This window comes from Atractosteus spatula, chromosome 20 (assembly GCF_055471065.1).
Source record: "Atractosteus spatula isolate fAtrSpa1 chromosome 20, fAtrSpa1.hap1, whole genome shotgun sequence".
NCBI classification, from domain to species: domain Eukaryota; kingdom Metazoa; phylum Chordata; class Actinopteri; order Semionotiformes; family Lepisosteidae; genus Atractosteus; species Atractosteus spatula.
In genome coordinates, this window is record NC_142725.1 from 13,027,605 (window position 1) to 13,047,547 (window position 19,943).

The 19,943-nt window shown below is 41.3% G+C and overlaps 1 protein-coding gene across 1 annotated transcript in view; it reads right to left on the reverse strand.

Moving 5' to 3' along the window:
• Window positions 1–19,943, reverse strand: part of espn (espin) — a 61,667-nt gene that overhangs the window by 39,818 nt on the left and 1,906 nt on the right. The window contains exons 2-6 of the mRNA XM_088938115.1: window positions 15,836–16,029; window positions 6,272–6,458; window positions 5,004–5,186; window positions 3,782–3,913; window positions 651–864 (exon numbers count right to left, since the gene is read on the reverse strand). Of these exons, the coding sequence (XP_088794241.1) occupies window positions 651–864; window positions 3,782–3,913; window positions 5,004–5,186; window positions 6,272–6,458; window positions 15,836–16,029 (910 nt within the window). The remainder of the gene's footprint in view (window positions 1–650; window positions 865–3,781; window positions 3,914–5,003; window positions 5,187–6,271; window positions 6,459–15,835; window positions 16,030–19,943) is intronic.

The following is a 19,943-nucleotide window of genomic DNA, read 5'->3' on the forward strand; positions in this document are numbered from 1 at the left end:
TACATTATGATGTTCAAATCAAAAATGTTGTTAGAGACTGAAGTGAATAGTAAGTGAACATTGATCAGTGACAAACCTGAATTTTCTGGCAAACCTGAGAAGCCAAGGGCACAGCACATGCAGGTTTATGTCTCACCACTAGATGGCATTGCCTGTCTTTTCACAGAGCAAGCAACAACAACAACACATTAAACACAACGAGCCATATGGAATCTTTTCCTCTCCAACGGATGTGGGGGGTTTCTCCTATTGTTTTGTGACAATGGGCAACACATGGGCGTCTCATCCAAAAAACGCCTCCGGTCCCAGTGTCATAGTCTCGACGTTAGCAACCCAGAAAAACAGATACAGACTGGCGCTCTAGGCTTTGACGTTAAAACCCCCTGCAGAAAGTCAAGGAAGTCATCAAAAAGCCCTCTTCAATATGTAATACCAGGGTTCAGATCACTGTTTAACATGTTAAAATGTGTGGCTTTCTTTTCTCTTTTTCTGCATTGGACAGTGTATTTTAGGTTATTTGTCTGAGATGTAAAAATGACCTCGTTGTATCTCAAACACGCCCATAGGATGCGAGAGGCACAATCTCCGCCCAGCTCCGCAGCGTGTGGATGCTTTGCGGACTCCCTGCAACACGGGAGCCGGACACTGACCTGCAGTGACCGCGCTCCTCTTCTCCCCCGTGCTGGACTGACTGGAGGGACAGGAGTCGTAGTTGGACAGGGTGCTGGAGGGCGAGCCCATGTCAGAGCGGGCTGGCTGGACGTGGGAGGACCTGGTGGTGTTGGGGGAGGAATGGCCGGAGTCGGGCTGCTTGTACTCCAGGTCAGCCGAGGGGTCCCGGGACAGGACACGGTGCTCCACACTCTGTCGGGGGTAACAAGGACAGCCCATGAGTCACACAGGTCAGAAGTATAAAATGGCCAATTCACTGATCACGTACTCACCAATGCCATTACCAGGATAAATGTGTTGTAGTCAAGTAGAAGACTGTACCCCCTTCTTAGCTTTTACAACACAAATGTGTTTAAAGCCTGACAATATTGTAACCATTCAGGAATATGAGATTGGAGCTGTTGCTATAACACAGCCCTCTAGGAACCTCACAAGTCTTGATGGGAGGCCAGCATTTTAAAGAAGCAGAATTCACTGCTGTGTGTGGTAACTTGAGGTGCCTGGGAGACAGAGATCAAATCTCAGTGGGGGACGAGCTACACAAACATATATGAACTATGCTTTAAAGTCTATTCTCCATTTATGCTTTTTTTAATTTGGCATCACCACTTATTTGTCATCATTATATACCTTGTCCATACACATGCTGGTTGTTTTAAGGTTCATTATCCAGCAATAACTTGGGAGAGAATGAGACACACCCACCTGCTCAGCCACCTGTCATTTTACATGTGGCAAGCTCCACTGTGCACTAACAGGAGAGTTAGTGACCACTGGACTGGAGCTGTGACATCTCCCGCTGACATCACAGCCAGCCTGCAGGTGCCTGGCAGGTCACTGCTGCTCACCACAGAATCCCCCAGTGGTGCACAGCCAATCATGTCTCGGCACTTAGGAATCCCAGTCCGAGCTAGTGACATCCTCCAGATTTGAACTTTCTGTGTGAAGTCGGGGCCTAAGCAAAATGTTTTTTAACTGCTCCATGTGATTTTCTAAGATCAGTTGTCTTGGTGATCTTCACATGAAGTGTTGGATATAGGGATCAGGTGCCTGAGTGCTATCTGTGGCAGGAAGAACAGTTTTGATCTGCCTTAAAACTTATCAAAGAGCAGCTCTCTGTAAAACTAGTACCCAAGACGTATCAATTTATAATGTAATCGTAAAGACCTCCATAAATATCACTTTTTGTGTCAGAAACAGCATACCTGAGTATGGTGAAGTTTGTCAAGCCAGGATTTCAGAACAAGGGTTAATTGAACATGTGCCTTGGTACAGATTATCTTCTGGTCCAAAGTAATTACACTGAAATTCAACCTGTTCTTCTTTATTATACCCTATTTTGAGAATGTTCTTTGTACAACCTATTCTACATTCTATGACCTAGTACCAGACACAGAGGTTCTGATCTAAATATATGACTCTGACCTCTGTACTCTGCATTATAACGCCATTGCACCTGTGAATCAGGTTTCATTACATTTTATACACAAGTTGCCAAAGCACACAGAACACTAAAGCACAGCATTGTGTGGCCTTTTCATTTACACTGAAAATAGTATTGTAATCTGTTATTTTATTACAGTTCTCAGTGATATATTGTGCTATTCATTGGCCGTATTAGAAGATGTAACTGTTAAATCAAAAGATGAAACCTTTTAGTCAACTGACTGTATGCCAGACTTCCTTATGTAACCCCATCTACTCTTTTTCCCACCTTGTCTTTATGAGCACTTGATAACCAAACACAAACTGATATCTGTTTCACTTTGCCACAAGCTGTATTTAAGTCCACCACCCTTTCTGACTTTTCAGTGTCAGATGTAAGACCGTTCTGCTAATTCCTTGTCCACTTAATAAGAAGACAGAACTACATAGTCTGCGCATAAAAAGACTCCATGCTGTTAAACCATGTCTGAGCTTTAGCCGTGATTCAAAGTACAGCAGTGCAGTTAAGAGAGTAAATTAAGCGTTTTTCCCCCTTTATGTTTATCGAATGGCAGTAGCTCTCGTTTTAATTATCCCAGCTGAGCGGTGCTTCCCCCATCAGCAGTAACACAGTTCAGGTCTGTAGTAAACACTCCTCAGCCTCACAGCTTCAACGCCACAATAAACTAAGAAGGAAAGCACAGATAGCTCAATAAAACCGCTCCTTACGTTACTGACTCCCATCTCGATCCGGATCTCTGCCAACAGCTCCAGATCAGACCAGAGAGGGCTGGATTTTACAACTCTTCCCCATCTCCCCTCTAGCTCTGCTGCACATCCTCTAAGCTCCAGAAAAAAATAACACTCTTCTCCACTGATCTCCCGGGTGCGGAACAAATGTTCCCAACCTCCCCAGAGTTAGAGAGATAAAAATACAGGTCAGAGGAAAATAAGCCTGGGCCTGGAACTGCAGTACTGTTCTGCTCAGCCACCTCTGCCACTTTCTTATATTTAGACTTCTTATAATTAGAAAGACCTGTTGGCTTGATTGCCGGCAGGGCAGGGGGGCTGAAAATGTGCTCTGAAGAAAATTGAGAATTTATGAGCACAATGCACAGAAGCACATGATCAGCGACACGGACTTGTACTCTTTCAGAAACGGAGCATAATACCTCACTTCTACAGAGGAGGTACAATCAGCTCGTTCCTGCCCTTGTGAAAAATACAACATATCCAGAAGAATGCAAACGTACATACTATATCACATATACTATTATTATCATTTATTCTAAATATAACCTGTTCAACAAATAAAAAAATTTATAAAGCTACTATATGATGTTGAACAAAGTTAAAGCACATCAAAAGAAAACAAAATGACCTATATAAATGGTCATTCTGAATAAAAAGAGGTTAGAGGGTATTTTATTCCCTGGTCATTTTGAAAGCTTTGTGGCAACAAAGAATTTGAATTAGAGATTTAGATGATAACGTCACTTCACTGACCTTAAACCAGTATATCCTACTGTATTATTCTGGCTTGACCAGGCTTCATGATCATGTTACCCGTGTCCTGATTGATGGAACCCTGGAAGCTGACAGGTACATCTGGATGCCACAAGGAAGGATAGGAATGGCCAGGTGCTCAGACTGTGCTTTTTGGCTGGCTGTAGGCCTCACTCACCATGTTTTCCACTGTACGCAGGTACTTGGCACACTGGCTGTGTCCATTGTAGTCAGCGAGGTCTGCTGCCGAGTAGCCATCATGGTCTCCGATACCCAGGTCCACTCCGTTGACCACCAGAATCTGGCAACACTGCCGTGGAAAGGCACAGGTAACACTGTCACAGACAGTATAACTCTATAGTGATAACAATGTTAATACCAGATTGATATTTCCATTGGTTTGGAATCATACCACAGATATACGAGTCCTGTTGTGTTTTTACAGCACTCATTCACTAAACCAACACAGCTCAGAACCTTAGAGTGAAACAAATCGAGAAAACACCTTTTACAGGATGTACAAATTGGAAATAAAACACAAATCCATCTTTCAAAGGCGCCAGGAGAATGGCTCAAGTGACAGCCAGAATCTGAATTCCACAGGTCTCACCCCGCTATCATCCAGCAGTGGGCTGTGCAGGACATCAACATGCTCTGAGAATTAGATCTTGAACACATTCTCCAAATAATCCTATTACTGTAATACGAAACCAAACCACAGAACCTGCCAGCTCAAGGCCACAGTATACAGGTTCATGCGCCTCACAAAAAAGTACTAGGCGCTCGCAAATCATATATTTCCATTTCTTCTTCTAAACCGATTCCTCCCAGCCAGGTTTCACCAGATAAACTCGGTATAAACAATCTGAGCCTTCTTTTCACACCAACTGATGTTGTGAGGTTGTCTGCTTTCAAGTATAAAAACAAAGAGAAAAATAAAATCGATCAAGGGTCTAAGTGTTTTTTTTTTCCTGCAACACAAGAAGGACTGAGTGCCCTCGTCTCATTTGCAGCCTATTGAACTTGTTTAGTTACTAGCAGCTAATTGATCTTAGGATGGTATGCAGTTCTTTCTTGAACGAAGACAGGGTATGGGCTTCCACAACACGGCTGAGTAGCTCGTTGCACACTCCCACCACCCTCTGTGTAAAGACGTGCTTCTGGTTATCAGCCAGTAATGCAATTCCCCCTATATTTTACCGGTGTCCTTTAGTTTATTGTTTACGGTTGAATGGCATACTCTATCCAACCAAAGACAAGAAGGGAGAGCTACTACAGCCAGAAAAGCACAGCATTTAAAATAAGAGTTGGATTCCAGGTAGAAAGCAACAAAAAAGATGCAGAATGAATGGTGCATGGCGTCAACGCACTAAAGATTCTCCCTTTGGGGAGCAGCTCACCTCCAGCTCCCCATTCTCCGCTGCGTCGTGCAGGGGGGTCCCGCCCCAGTTGTCGCAGGTGATCTCCCCTCCGTGGAGCAGCAGCCAGCTCAGGACCTTGGCGTGACCGCGACTGGCGGCAAAGTGCATGGCAGTGGCCCCGTCGCTGTCCCGGTCCATCAGGCTGATGTCTGTGAAGCTCATCTGGACGCAAGGGGAACGGAACGGCAAAGAAAAAGAAAAAAAAATCACCGCACGCAAGGAGCAGCAACTTCCTAGAATTCATTTTCCAACGGCTTCTTCTGGTGAGCAGCGGGCACAAGGCCGGGTACCACCCGGACAGGACGTCAGTCCACCACAGGACACACACACTCACACCAGGGCCAATTTTCCCAGAAACCAATTAACCTGCCAGGATGGTTTTGGATTGAGGGAAGAAACAACAGCACCTGGAGGAAACCCCCGCAAACATGAGAAGAACATATCAGATCCATGCAGATCGCACCCCGGGTCTGTAGCTGAACCCAGGGTCTGAGCACTGCAAGGCAGCAATGCTAACCACTGCACGCCTGTCTCTTTTCCTTCTTTTCAAAATGCTTTCTAATGCAATCAACTAAAATAAATACAAGGGCATGAATTAAGGCTTTTGCCTAAAGTTTTGTAGGAATGGTGTTGCTCACAGAGACCCAAGAAAGGGTCCATAGAAAGATATGCAGGAGAGGTACTGTAATGGTGTCTGTGCATTACAGATTACATATCACATTGACCTAATTAGTCTCACTCAGACAACATCTTTGCGAGATACGTATGTTTACAATGTAGGAATACAAGATACCAACAGCTGCCAAATGACCTATGAATTTATATTTGTTTGTCTGTATGTACAATAGGAGTAGGTTCCGATATGCTGAAGTCTCTTCACTGCCATTTCAACTCACATCTCAGTTAGTACAAAGTCAGATTAAGGCACTGAGAAACATGGCTTGGAGATCATGTGGCTAGTATATGTTTAACTGTTCATGCATGAACACCTATTGAGTTTTTTTCACAGGAATAAGAAATACATTATTCGTTGGTATATGCATAGTGTAAAAATGTGAGTGTTGATAAGCCCCTGCTCTCAAAACTCTTGCTCTGTTATCTTCCTATGCTGTTAGCTTGATGTGAACCTTTCTAAAACGATTCTGTGCGAAAGTGATCAGAGGATGGGGATTGATACAGGTGATTGTGATCGCAGTGAGATGGGCAAGTGTGAGGGTGCCAGTCCAATAAATAGAACGGTGTCTTACCAGCCAGGCTATGACAGGACTGTGTCCCATCTGGGCAGCGGCATGCAGAGGTGTCATCCCATCACTGGCTCTAATGCGAGGCTCCGCACTGCAGTCCTTCACCAGGTATTGGACAACATCCAGGTGACCCTCCTGACAAGCCAGGTAAAGGGGTGTGGCACCATTCTTCGTTTGGGCATTGACTACGCTGAAAGAACCAAAAAGGAGGCAGAAGTTTAAAATGAGGAGACATGATAATTTGATGAAACTGCACTTTGGAGTGCAAATATGATTTCAAAAAGCAATCTTTGTTACATGACAGCATATGGCCAACAGCTACTTTGGCTTTTTGTGTGGGGGACACACCCAATGCCAATATGTTTTTGATGATTTTGTTTTCTATTTTAAAACGGGCGTGAAAAGATCCGCCATACAAATCATTTGTTAAAGACCCACATAAATCATTACTATTAGATCAGGGATCTTTGCTGCCTGGCATCAATGGGCTTGGAAAGCAGCCTCTCTCTCTCCCAGGCTGCCCAGTGATGACACCCTCCCTCCCAGATGCTGCAGTCACAGTGTGAGGTCAGGGAGTAATCTTATAAGGCTCAGCTTTATTTGGACACTGACTGTCAAGTTAGCAATGTCTCAGATAAGGAGATTCAGATTCCAGGCTCCAGAGGTGGACCCCCTGCTGGTGGCTTAGGAGCACCAGTGACACGCGAGAGAGGAAAAAGGAAATAACCAATCACCGGACTATTTTTATTAACCTAGAAAAGATCCTCACCTTCACACCAGGCTAATGAGGTCAAGCCTTTGCATTTTAGCTTGATCCTGCTAACGCCTTGAACAATGCACGTTTGGGTATTAAAGAAATCCTTAGTACAAATATTTAAAGTATGAACATTGCACTTAGATGACATTTAACAGTATCCCCTTTATGACAAAAAAATTAAAAATATGTATTTAAAATAATTATCACTTATGCTCACGGAATAGGCTCCAGCACCCCCCTGCGACCCAGCATAGGATAAAGCAGTAAGGAAATGGTTGGATTAATTATCACTTACGAAAAAGAACCCCGAACATAAAAGTCTTTTAACAGAGTTTTTTCCTCATGGTGAACGGAAACCCGTCAGGTACTGGACATGCTTTTCCCACATAATGATTTGCATCTATGAGAGTGTAGTAGGATTTATCAGTGTTCAAAATTAAGTTTGTAAAGGTTTCAGTTCTGAAACTCACACCTATTCTGTATAGCAGAGTAATAGGGTATATACAGTATGTTTGAGTGTTTTGCGTCTTGTTTGTAGACGCAAACAAGTTTGCAAATTCCTTGTCTTTTATGTCATGTCACATTTATTTCGGAACCACCAAACAAAACATTGACAGAAAACTAAAGAAACCGCAAGATGTACTAGTGATCTGTGTGGGTCCGTTTTATTATTTCACCTTTACAATTTTCTTGTTTCTAGTTCCAGGACGAACTAGTGCTGAGCTACTTTTGCTATTAGTAGAGCAGTGGTGGAGCGGTGGCTCTGTGGCTCAGGATCTGTGCCTGTGGCTGGAAGGTTGCTGGTTCATATCCCATGGCTGGCAGAGGAATCCTACTCTGTTGGGCCCCTGAGCAAGGCCCTTAACCCCAGCTGCTCCAGGGGCGCTGGAGTTTATAGGGTTCACAGTGATGGGACTCTGGGTTAAATTCATGACCCAGGGTACTGGCTGCGTGTTTTGTATGTTCTCCATGTGGGTTTCCTCCGGGTGCTCTGGTTTCCTCCCACAGTCCAGAGACATGTTACTTGGGAAACTGGCCCTGGTGTGCATGTCTGTGTGTTTGCCCTGTGATGGACTGGCATCCTGTCCAGGGTGTACCCTGTGTGCCCGTTGCCTGCCTGGATACTCTGATCCCCCGTGACTGTGAATTGGAAGAAATGGTTAGAAAATGGATGAATGATTTCTTTACAGAGTTGAATATACCAGGTAAACTGATTATAACTCTAGGCAACAGTGTACTCCCAGAGTTATTAAATGCAATTATTTAAATACATTTTCTTTCACAAGACAATCCTTTCCTGGGAGGACTGAGGACAGGCATTCTGAAAGATGTAAAAATACTAAGATGATTGATGAGTAGGAACTTCTTGAAGGTGAAAGCAAGCTCAAGAGACCTGCTGAAAGCTTATGTATCCCAGAGCAAAACAGCACTGCCTTGCCACACTATTGGAATGGCACACATTTCACTTCCTGTAGATCTTTATGCAGTCTTGTCTGATGATTCGCTGTGTTCAAAACGGGCTGCTCTTTTTTGGTGAATGTAGGACTCGGGAAAACCAGGTTAAAACAAAAGGGAGTCACACAATTCTTGCAGACAACATCTGTTTCTTCCCTGCCTACAGGCGTGCGCATGAAAGCCATTGCTTCTAACAGCAGGACGGACGGAAAGGAAACGTTCCTAATAAAAACAGCCAGGTGTTTAATATTTCAGCCAGGAAGGGCACTTAATCCGCAGCTCTGTCATCAGGAAGTGGGCAGACGTCTGAATGATTCATGAGGGTAACTGAGCCAGGCAGGTACTAGGCTGCACACACTGAGGACAGAGGCCCAGGATTCAGGCACAGACTCTAGGGCCAAGGCGCTCCAGGAAACAAAGCCGGCATCTTTTTTTATTTGTTTCCAGGAGCAGAACCACCAAGAGGATGAAACACAGACCTGTAGCGCTGCTGCCACTCCTGGCGTGAGATGTCTTTTGCAGCAAGCAAAAGCAAAATGCCTTTTAAGAACCTCAAAGATGCAAATTCCTTCATTATTCCTTACTTCGCAATCATTGATTAAATTGCTGCTGGCATTGGGTTCCCAAGAGACGAAATGGAGCATCTTATGAAGTGATATTTTCAGCAACAGTTCTGTGCAAGAAACAGTGAACTTTCTTTCTTTCTTACGGGGGTGTAATTAAAAGGAAGCACATTTTATCTTAACTATCAGGAATGTGGTTTTAGATGCATATCTTATTAAATTTGAGCCAGATAAAAGAATTATGTCTCATTGTCTTTTTCCTGTTTGAATAATTAACTAATTAGGCTAAATAAAAAGATTAACCTACACGGCTATTTAGATGACTTTAGTACAAATGGATGCAGAATCATCTGTGAGCTCCAGTAACCTTTAACTACTGGGGACAGTAAAAATATAGCATAACAAACGAACTTCACAGTAATTTCAAATGCAGAAAGTCATCAGGTGGAAACTGACTGCAGGGAAATGGACTACTGTGGATGACCATTTCAATATTTGGTGGGGGTTCAAACAGCTTAATATTGGCTTTTGTCTCACTGTTCAGGCAAAGTCAAATGAATAGGCTTCCCAACACTTTGGAAAAGCTGCTTTTGAAATGAACCAAAATGGTTAACATTGAACAGAGTCCACCAAAGCAAGGACAACTGTCAGCCTTGTTGAGGGACACTACTGTATGATGTCAATTTCAGTCAAACCTTGGACAACAGTAAAAAGGTGAATTACAGGTCAGATTCAGCTGTTCTCCTATTTCGTACTGGCTAGATGCACTGCAGCACATGATCTCAATCAGACTGTCTTTGCAAGACATCCAATAAACACCTAAAAGCACGTTTTTACATGACAAAAATCGTATTTATTTAAATATACTAGATGGTCTGAGAACTAAAATGAAGGAAACACATCATCTAACATATGCTAATGAAAACATTTATAAAATATTTTTATTTTAGGGCTTTTATTATTAGAAAGCTACAAATCAGATAGCACAGCTAATTCAGATACAGTCTAGCTTCTGATTCATGAGTACATGTAAACATAAAAAAGTATTTTTAGAACTGATTTTTCATGACTGCTTACAATCAGCTGACAGTGTTCTGTGCTTTCGGGTGCATGTAGTGTCTCAGTTTGTAATGTTTTTTTTTTCTCTGAGCTGGTTTATTTTTAGATCTACAATTTTTCGGACCTGTATGATTTTTGGAAATACCCGTTTTGGGGAGAAACCAGATTCACTCAGTATGAAGCAGTGTTAGTGTAATAGTGCTGGCTGAGAGCTCTGTTTTGATTTCTAAAAATGCAAGCCTGCAGCTCCCATCAGGACTCCTCTTCTGCTGCACCTGAGTTCACTTACTGAATCGCAGGATGCCTCTGGCGGCCTGCTTTTGCTGAGCTACAGCTGAGCACCACCAGTTAAACAAGCCATAAGGTACAGTTAAAAAGTGTGTGTGGGGGGGGGAATATGTTAGCCTCCTCGCTAACAGCCCTTATGGAAAATTTTCATCTGGACCCTATCATGCTTATTGTACCCACCAGTGTTAGAGGAGAGGTCTGAAACAAGTTCAGATGTTTATGGCTGTCCAAGCCTGAACTTCCCCTTACCCTGCTGTGTAATTAAATCCCCTGGTAAAGCTTTTAAGCTGCACTAATTGATTGCATAACTCCTTCCTTCATAGAACAGAAGACATAAAATTCACTTTTATCTCACAGACAGCCCTAATGAAAATCAATGAATTTGCATTCTATGGTTGTTATCTGAAGAACCACAATCTGACCTCTTTAAAGAAATAATGTGTGCATCTGCACAATCTTTTCAGTCACCTTTACATATATCTCACACTAATTGCAGAGCAGTAAATCTTTTTTTCTTCTTCAGAAAAGACATTCACCCCATGTACAACCTGATAACTCTGTATTCAGAATGCTCCAGTGATATAAAGCATCTTAATGGAGGAGAAAAGAGTAAATCATGCCATCAGCATTCCTTGTAGTGTCGCATTAATGGCCACTTAGAATTCACTGGGAAAAGGTCTAATCTTGCTGGGAACCTCATTGTGAACAGGCAGTAAATTTGCCACCTTACAAACAGTACAATCACATAATCCCATTTATCTTTCCAAGAAAACAAGATTATATAATAAAAGAAAATTCTTGTTAAAAATGGAAAACATATTTGCAGAACATACCATAAAACACTACTCTAAATTGGTAATGGTCACTTATCTCGCACAAGTGTTTGATTAATCTTTTATCTATCTGACAAACTCGATAATATTATTTACCTAAAGCCACGATAATTCTAGCAAATGCATAAAGGTCCCTTTGTCGCTTCTTTAAAATTCGCACTCCGGTTTTACAAGATGGAGATGAGATACAATAAATGCCCTGCAGGACCTGGACCTGCAGAAGTTGCACAGATTTTCTAAAAACAGATGCATTAAAACTGCCCCTTTGTCATAAGATACATATCAAGTGATTACCTGACTAAAAGCATGAAACTGCCAACAACTGTTTCATCAGAAATAAAAAAAAACTATTCACTGGTCATTTGATCATTTGGAGAGCTCATAAAGTACTCATAAACACAATTTCCTGTAACCAGTGTAGCTACAGGTTTTATTAAGTGTCATGAACCTTTTAACTTTTTATTCTATATACTTCTAAGCACGATTACATTGAGGAAAAAAGACTATACTGGCATACAGGGAATAACAGATGCCTGAGTCACAGGGATAATTCTTTTCTGCTACAATGATTACTTGCTGAGGTCTGCAGTAAAAGCTTGAGTAAAGACCCGGATTTTTGCATGCTCTTGCCTAGAGAAAACTAGCAACTACTAAATACAAAGCACAACCAGGAGTCTGAAAAACAAACTGTTGCACTTAGAGTGAAGATGAAACAAACTCTGTAGAAGAAACCTCTTAAGGCTGCCTTAAGGCTGACACAGTCAAAATTAAGAAGACAGGTGGTGAAAAACTTAGAAAGTGTTGTGCCATGAGGATACAAGTTAGTGTCACATAAATGTACCTGTTCTTTTAAAGTTATACTTTAGTGCCTTTTTTCTCCTCTTTAAAGGTTTTAGTGCTTGTCACCTATTAAGCTATATATTTGTGTGGTGTACTGGGCTTCTCAAGAGGTCTGTTATCTTGGCTGTACCAGCATCTCCTAAGACAATACAGGGGAGTACTAGAGATATGCCCTTTATTCACCAGTCTTTGTTTTCCCTCATTAGTTTATGACTGGTTAGCTACCATTTGTAACCATGGCACCTGGGATAAACAATCCTGGTGGCTGAAAGGACCCTACAGTGCTGCCCCATCCCCTTGCCTGATTAAATTTTCAGCAGTTCTGCACGTCTGTGGAAAACACAGGGCTTTACTGGCTTTGGAGCATTGCAAGTAAACTACAGGGTGCTATACTGTATATTCTCTTCATTTCTGTAGGACATGCTCTGAAAAACACCTACTTCAAAAATTGGACAATTTAAAAAAATAATAGAGTCTAATTACATAGCAAGTTACTGACTAACATTTTTATCACACAATCAACTATCAACACCATATGATTTACATTTAGACCTGTTGATAGCTCAGTTAAATGTTACTCTAGAAAAGCTCAATATTAGACTGGTTATAGAATATATAAAGGACTGAGTTTTCATTAATTTGGAGCTTGCCAGGCATGATGAGTAAAATACTGTACATTCGCAGTTCTATGGAAGATTCAGTTTAATGTGTAGTATCACTCACTCATGCGATCACTGGCGAGGATTTTAGGACTGATCAATTTGCTCGGCTTGAACAGTTTGCACAGGAAGTGACCTACATTCTCGTTTACAAGTTTCTCAATTAATTGTAACCCAATCACATCTCATTCTCCTAGCACTAGTGCTCTCAGTTGAGATCTGTTGAGGGTGACTGTGTGGGATTGGACTGAGCTTATGCCAGTTACAGCAGTTTTTATTCAGATCTGGATTTTTAAATAGTCTCCTGACCAGGGAAAATGATAGAAGCCTTTCTCATTTCTTAGCCAACCACATTTCCCCTGCCTCTGGAAGAGCCTATTAATTCAGTTTGTGGTTAATAACATTTTGGTCAGCCAGTGCGTGCCTAAATCCCAGTATACAGTGAGTACATAAATGAAAATAAAATAAAATTCAGTCTTCCAAGTAGCAAATCCATGCAAAGGAATCATTCCTCATCCAGCCAAAGCAAAACACAGCCTAGTGATAGCCCTTGCCGACTGACAGACTACAGTGTTGCTTGGCCTTGCAGGCTTGTGCTTCAGACAGTCTACTGAAAGAAGATGATAATTCCTTACACGTACATAGCACTTTTCTGGATACTCCACTCAAAGCACTTTACAGGTAATGGGGACTCCCATCCAACACCGATGTGCAGCCCCATCTGCGATGGCAGCTCCCCACACATCAGCTATCAGTGGAGAGGAGAGCAGTGTAATGAAGCCAATTCATACATGAGGATTATTAGGATTTTTAATGACTATGGAGAGTCAGAAGACATATCATCTGAAAGACGGTGCCTTCTTTGCAGTAGAGTGTCCCCATCACTTTACTGGGGCATTAGGACCCACACAGACTGCAGGGTGAGCGCCCCCTACTGGTCCCACTAATTCCACTTCCAGCAGCAACCTTAGCTTTCCCAGGAGATCTCACAACCGCCTCTCAACTGCTTAACTTCAGTGAGATGCCAGTTGCGACTTGGAGGGTGATATAGCTGCTGGCATAAGATGAACTAGCGGCATGACATGGGCTGACTCCTGGCCTCTGTTTTAGCAGCCAAGAAGTCACTCACTCTTCACAGAATCAGCACTATATATATATAAATTATATTTTAGAAAATGCTAATTGCGTTCATACTTTTATTATGTGCTTAAGATATTCTTTAAACTGATGTGCAATGGGCAGGATTGCAAGAAGCACTTAAGCACACAAGATAAGATCACTTTATTGGAATTTGTCTTTTTGCATACCCCGACATGCTCTCCATGAGACACACATCTTTAGTCACAGAGCCACCACACTGCCCCCTTTCTTTCCATAAGATAAAAAAAAGACAACGACTAAGACGACTTCAGACTCCGGCCAACATCCCACAGATGACGTTCGCGAGTTATGGTAGCTAAAGAGCACTTTATAAAACCAATCTTGATTATGTTCAGTGAACCTTTTTATACCTACTGTTCTTGATATTTTGTCTTGCCTCACATTGGTGATTACACTTTTTCAATCATTGTATGACCACATGAGACTATGGAAAAAAATCAAGCACCTCTCACCCATCCCATAAATCTTTCTACCACCAGACACACTGGTTCATTTACATTATCATGATAAATGAACAAAGGCTGCTGTGTTATCGCCATACAACACAATCCCCCTGGACAAGGGGCAATTTGCAGCAGAAGTCCCATGAGGCAATAATTCTGTCAACTAGCAGACACAGGCTCTGCACTAACAATCCGGACACAGGCAGGAGGCAGAGAGAGATGATTTCTCATATATGGCAACAGGTCAGTACAAATTTCTCCTATAGAGACTGTAGATGTAAATTTGAGTCTTCAATGGAGTTATGTTTGATGAAAAACAAGAGAAATTGTCTATGCCAGAAAAAATACTTTGTCAGAAATGTTTCAACATTTTAAAAGCATGTGTTTTGAGAATAAAACCATTCATTATTTGTCTGGTTTTATCATATTTAACAGTATGTTAGAACTGCACTGGTGATATGAATTGTTACACGAAAAAAAACCCATTTTGAAACCTGAAATAAAGTACTAAACAAAAAGGGCTTGTGAGAGATGTGGGCTATTTTGTTTATTCTGCCATTGCTTGTGAAAGCAAAATAATTTTAATACAACTTCCCTTTACTCTGATTCTATACAGCTCACTGTGAGATGGAATACAATGTGAATTGCCACATCTAACAAGAATAATTCATAGATCAGTCCTCAAGTACTTGCCAATAAGGATCTGTCTGTGTGCAGTTTTATTAGCAATGCTAGAAGGGGCTTTTTATGCATACCTGTGCTGAGGCTATCACTAACACAGGCTATCAAAAGCCAATAAGGAGAAAGGTGTTACCAGGCAGTGACAATAGGTATTCAGAGGGCAGGTTTAACTGGCAAGCAACATAAAACAAAAAACTTGTAATGGGTAGAAAGCACCACGTTCTGCTTTGAAGTCTCACGTCAAATTAACATCTAAAAAACATTAGCAGCTGATAAGAGCACCTGAAAGTCCACCCAGTCACCTATTTAGCCCTATCTCTTGATTAGAAATACAAGATAAGATATATGCATTGAACGTGAAGCAGATTCAGAAAGACAATCTCATATACAAAATCAAACAAAAAATCTGTTCCAAATCACTTCCATTATTAAAATAACCATTAGAAATGAAAACATACATCTGGTTTACATGATATGAATTATAAGATAAGCCAAAAATGTCCAACATGATTTTGTTTGTCCAATCCAAGAGATATGAAAGTGTGAATTAAAGAGATTTTCATTTCTGAAAGGCTAGGATGAATAAGGCTCAGGTAAGATACAGATGCAGACTAAATCCTGCACCAACAGGTGAATGTTGTGCATCCAGCAGTTTACAGGCGAAAATTAGATCGCAACACATGGGCAGTTTTGCAAAACAAAGCACTTTTAGCTTTTCCTAAGTGCCTTCAATGAACAAATGACTCGTGCACTCAGCATAACCCTTCCAGGAACGGTAAAGACATCCCCTCTGGAGGAGGCAGTCCTGTCCTGCTGTTCCACCCTTACCTTGGGCTGTCCCCCAGAAGCAGTCGGAGTGAGGGGAGATCGCCTTTGGCCGCTGCATAGTGGACGGGCAGGGCCCCTGTGTCCGTGACCACAGTAGGGTCTCCTTCCCCGCTCTTAAGAAGCCAGTCTGTGATCTCATGGTGGCCAAATCGAGCTGCCAAGTGCAGGATAGTGGCCCCAGAGCTGTCACGATCCTGTCAGAGAAACACAACGGGTGGGTTTGTCAGAAAACAGCATGAGTTACTGTAGCGATGTAGCATTAGAGCACACAATGGAAATATGAATGAATGAGTGCAGTTTAATCACTGTCCCTGAAGGCAGCTACAGCTTTAAGAGAAGTGTAGAGAATTGAAATGAGAGTTCTCTAAAGGGTTCGCACTAGGGTTTATTACCGAGGTGTGTTTTAAGAGAAAGAATACATTTGTGCAAAGGGATTTGAGAAATAAGAGCCCTAAATCCCTTGACAAATACTGAATCAATGAAACTGATTATAAAGAGAGGGGATTCTCAGATACAAACAGTTAATGAGTGCTCATGTTTAAATTAGGTTTAAATACCTTCATTGAAGTGTGCAGATGCATATATTATCTAGTACTGTTTAAACACAGGGTGGTTTGTCAAGGTTAGACATTTATATGTCTAGGGCCTGAATCATTACAAAGACTTAGTTATATTACAAATACAGTAAAAAATGCTAATGCAAAACTAGACTTATTTATGTCAAACAACTTTGATCTCTTGATATTTCCCAGCTTACCAGTATAATAGCCTTTTGTAGAAAAGTGTTTTTGCATGGAATTTGTTCTTTTAAATCTTTACAGTGCTGCACTGGTTCCAGTCTAATCTGAGGGTAAAACTGTGAAATACTCTGCTGTCTTCCAGGCATGCATACGGTCCCATCATGGCACAAACCAGGTACATTATTTAAACTGTATTGCAGCTAGAAATGTGTACCAAAGCTGTGGTAAAGACATAAAACAAGGCACAGAATGACAGACAAGTGCAGGAACATTACAGTACAAGGACATAAAAAACTGCCACATGAGAATGCATCCTAATAAACACCATACACAAAGTTATTTTCAGATGGCATGATGGCACAGTAGTTAGCATTGCTGCCTTACAGTGCTAAGGCCCTGGGTTCAATTCCAGAGCTGATATCTGTGTGGAGTTTGTATGTTTTTTTATGTAGTTTTTCCTCCAGGTTCTCGTTTCCTCCCACAATCCAAAAACATACTGGTAGGTTAATTGACTTCTGGGAAAACTGGCCCTGGTGTGAGATAAGCTGTATCTGAGTGTTTGTCCTGTGATGGACTGGACTTATAGAACAGAGAAGTCTATGCTGTACACTGTGAAAAGATTAAATACAACAACATACAGTACAAACTAAAAAGCACTAGAGTTTAAAAGCCAAGAGCAATCTAAGGCTCACATTAAGCACAAGCTAAGAGACCACAGTGTTCTCAAGTTATCTACTGAGAGTACATTTCCAATGCACAGCACAGCCCAAAATGACCCAGCCTGGCAGCTGCCCCTGGCATAGACTCAACCCTGAGTGGCACCCAGGTACTGTAAGTGTTCACAAATACCTACTGAGAAGGGTCTGAAAGCACAGAGAGGAAGCTCACATTGCAATAAAAGGAACTGTGATGCTCTGGAATCAGTTCAAAGGAGGCTGACAAGGTTAATTACCAGCCTTAACAGAACTCAATCTCTTTAGCCTTAAATAGAGATGACTAAGAGGGGAAGGGAGAACTTTTATATTCAAATCCAGAAAAGCATTCACACTCGTGAAGTAAGTCAATGCTGGGAACTGCATTGTGACGAGCTATGAATCAAGAACCTAAGGGCACAAGTGAAAATGAAAATAAGGGATATTAAGGACTGAAAAAACAAGAAGCATTTGTTAGGAAAAGGGTCATGGGAGTTTGGAAGAAGCTAACCCAACACATTGTTGAAGCAGATTCTATGGCATCCTGTAAGAAAAGCCAGGATGAGATCCCCAGATCAATAAGATACTAGCCTGTTACTTCTTTATGTTCCCCTATTGTCACACACCATCTGCCGAGAGGCTGTTCACAATGAAAGCCCAGGGTAATGTTGCTGCATGTCTCTCACGAATGTGAAATACTGGCAAATGCATCCCAACATTTAATGGGTCAAGATTTTTTAACAAATTACTTTTTTTAATACTGATTTTTATGATGGATTAAAAACTTTCACAGCAGCGACCGATCTATGGCGATAATACATTTACCTAGGTCTTCATCTCCTGACAGAGATGAAAGTTGTGCAGCCAATCCGAGGAGCACTCTAAATGGACCTCATAAAACATACATATGAAAACATCCTACATTATTAATAGTCTAAGGTCTAATAGTTACAACCAGGTTTTGTTCAACATTCTGCAGGTGTGGTTTGCTCAAATAAAACATCAGTACAGCTGACTAATAATAGAGGCTGTTAAAATCATTGACACTGCACAGTATTTAGAGAACCAAAGTTCTTAGCAAAGACAGAAAAATAAATTCAGTATCTTTCAGTAATCTGCCAATTTTATCTAGAAATGTCACTATCATAATTGGACAGTTTAAAACAAACTCATCTCTTAGCTTACTATTTGCATAGTGTAGTATTATGAAGGTGCTCATATACTGTATATATAAGTACCTCCAAATCTATAATAATTCTAATTCAGTAACTGAATAGAAAGGATTATGGATGTGTATTGAGTTATATACATAAGCTGTTTCTTATTTTTTTGCTTTTTTAATATTCAGATGTTTTCTCCAAGGCATCCTGTGTTTTCTTGCAGTGACAAGGAAAAAAAGTTACTTGAAAGGCAGAGTCTAACAGTAAAATTCTATATGGTAGTTAAACTATCAATTTAAGCCATGATGATAAAAGGTTCCAAATGTGTGGCAAGGTGGTGTAGCAGTTAACATCACTGCCTCACAGTTCTTAGGTCATGGCTTTAATTGTGATCCAAGTTGCCTTCTGTGCAAAGTTTCATGATCTCCCTGTGTCTGTGTGGGTTTTCTCCAGGTGTCTGGTTTTCCCTCTACCTCCAAAAAATATGCTGGTTGGGTTAATGGGTGTCATTGCCTCTCTGTATGCGTGGGTGCTAATCTGGATGTACAGTAAATACACTACGTGTGTGTATGCCTTCTATGAGTAAATAACACACTGGAAAACTTATTGGGCTTTCTGATAATGCATGGTTGAGAACTGCATTTTTTAATGTTTAACATCTTTTTTGCTGATCTTACAAATCATGGGTCTAACAATGGCTCATAAAAAACTCAATGGAATAAATGATTGTTCAGCTACAGAGAAAGATAACGCCCATTTAAGTGAAGGCGTTTTCACACAAAAAGATCCAAGTGCCGACAGACTTTGCTGTGGATGTTCAGACATCAAGCACATACGTTTCCCTACAGCCAACTGCCTTGTATCTTTGTTCTTGCTCTGCTCTTATGTCTTCCTAATCTCCTTTCCCCCAGGCTATATATAGAGTTCTTTCTAAATCCCCTGTAATGCATTAAACTCCTTTGAATTATAGGGCACAGTGGCTTTGTCAGTTCTGGCTGTGCCAATCTACTACCCCACATTTTTGTTTGCTGGGTTCATTACCCATGACATACTTTTACAAGTCTTGAAATATTCACTGGAGTTTATCTGGTTGAAACTCTTCCCATCACTGTGTAAGAGCAAGATGTTGCACTTTTAGGGAGAGATCAGAGGCTAACAAATGCCAGTCAAGGGAAGTGTGACTTCTGTGAATAATCAGCATCAATACTACATAAGTGACAGATTGAGTAGCTAACAAGAAGGCATAAAAACTACCATGCTGCTACCATGAAAACTTTTCACGTTTATTTCAAACAGATATGGTTGGTTCTAAAGTGCATTACGGTTTTTTTTTGTAATGCTGAAATCATCATTATTTGTGTTGGAATACTTTTAAGGATAACCGCATGGTTTAATGGAACTCCATATCGCCAATATTAATTCCCCTTTCCTTTTCAAAAATCAGTCCAAAGTTTGACGGGACTCACTCATAACATTTTGCACGCACTGCTGCAGCAGATAACTGCCCTGCAGAATA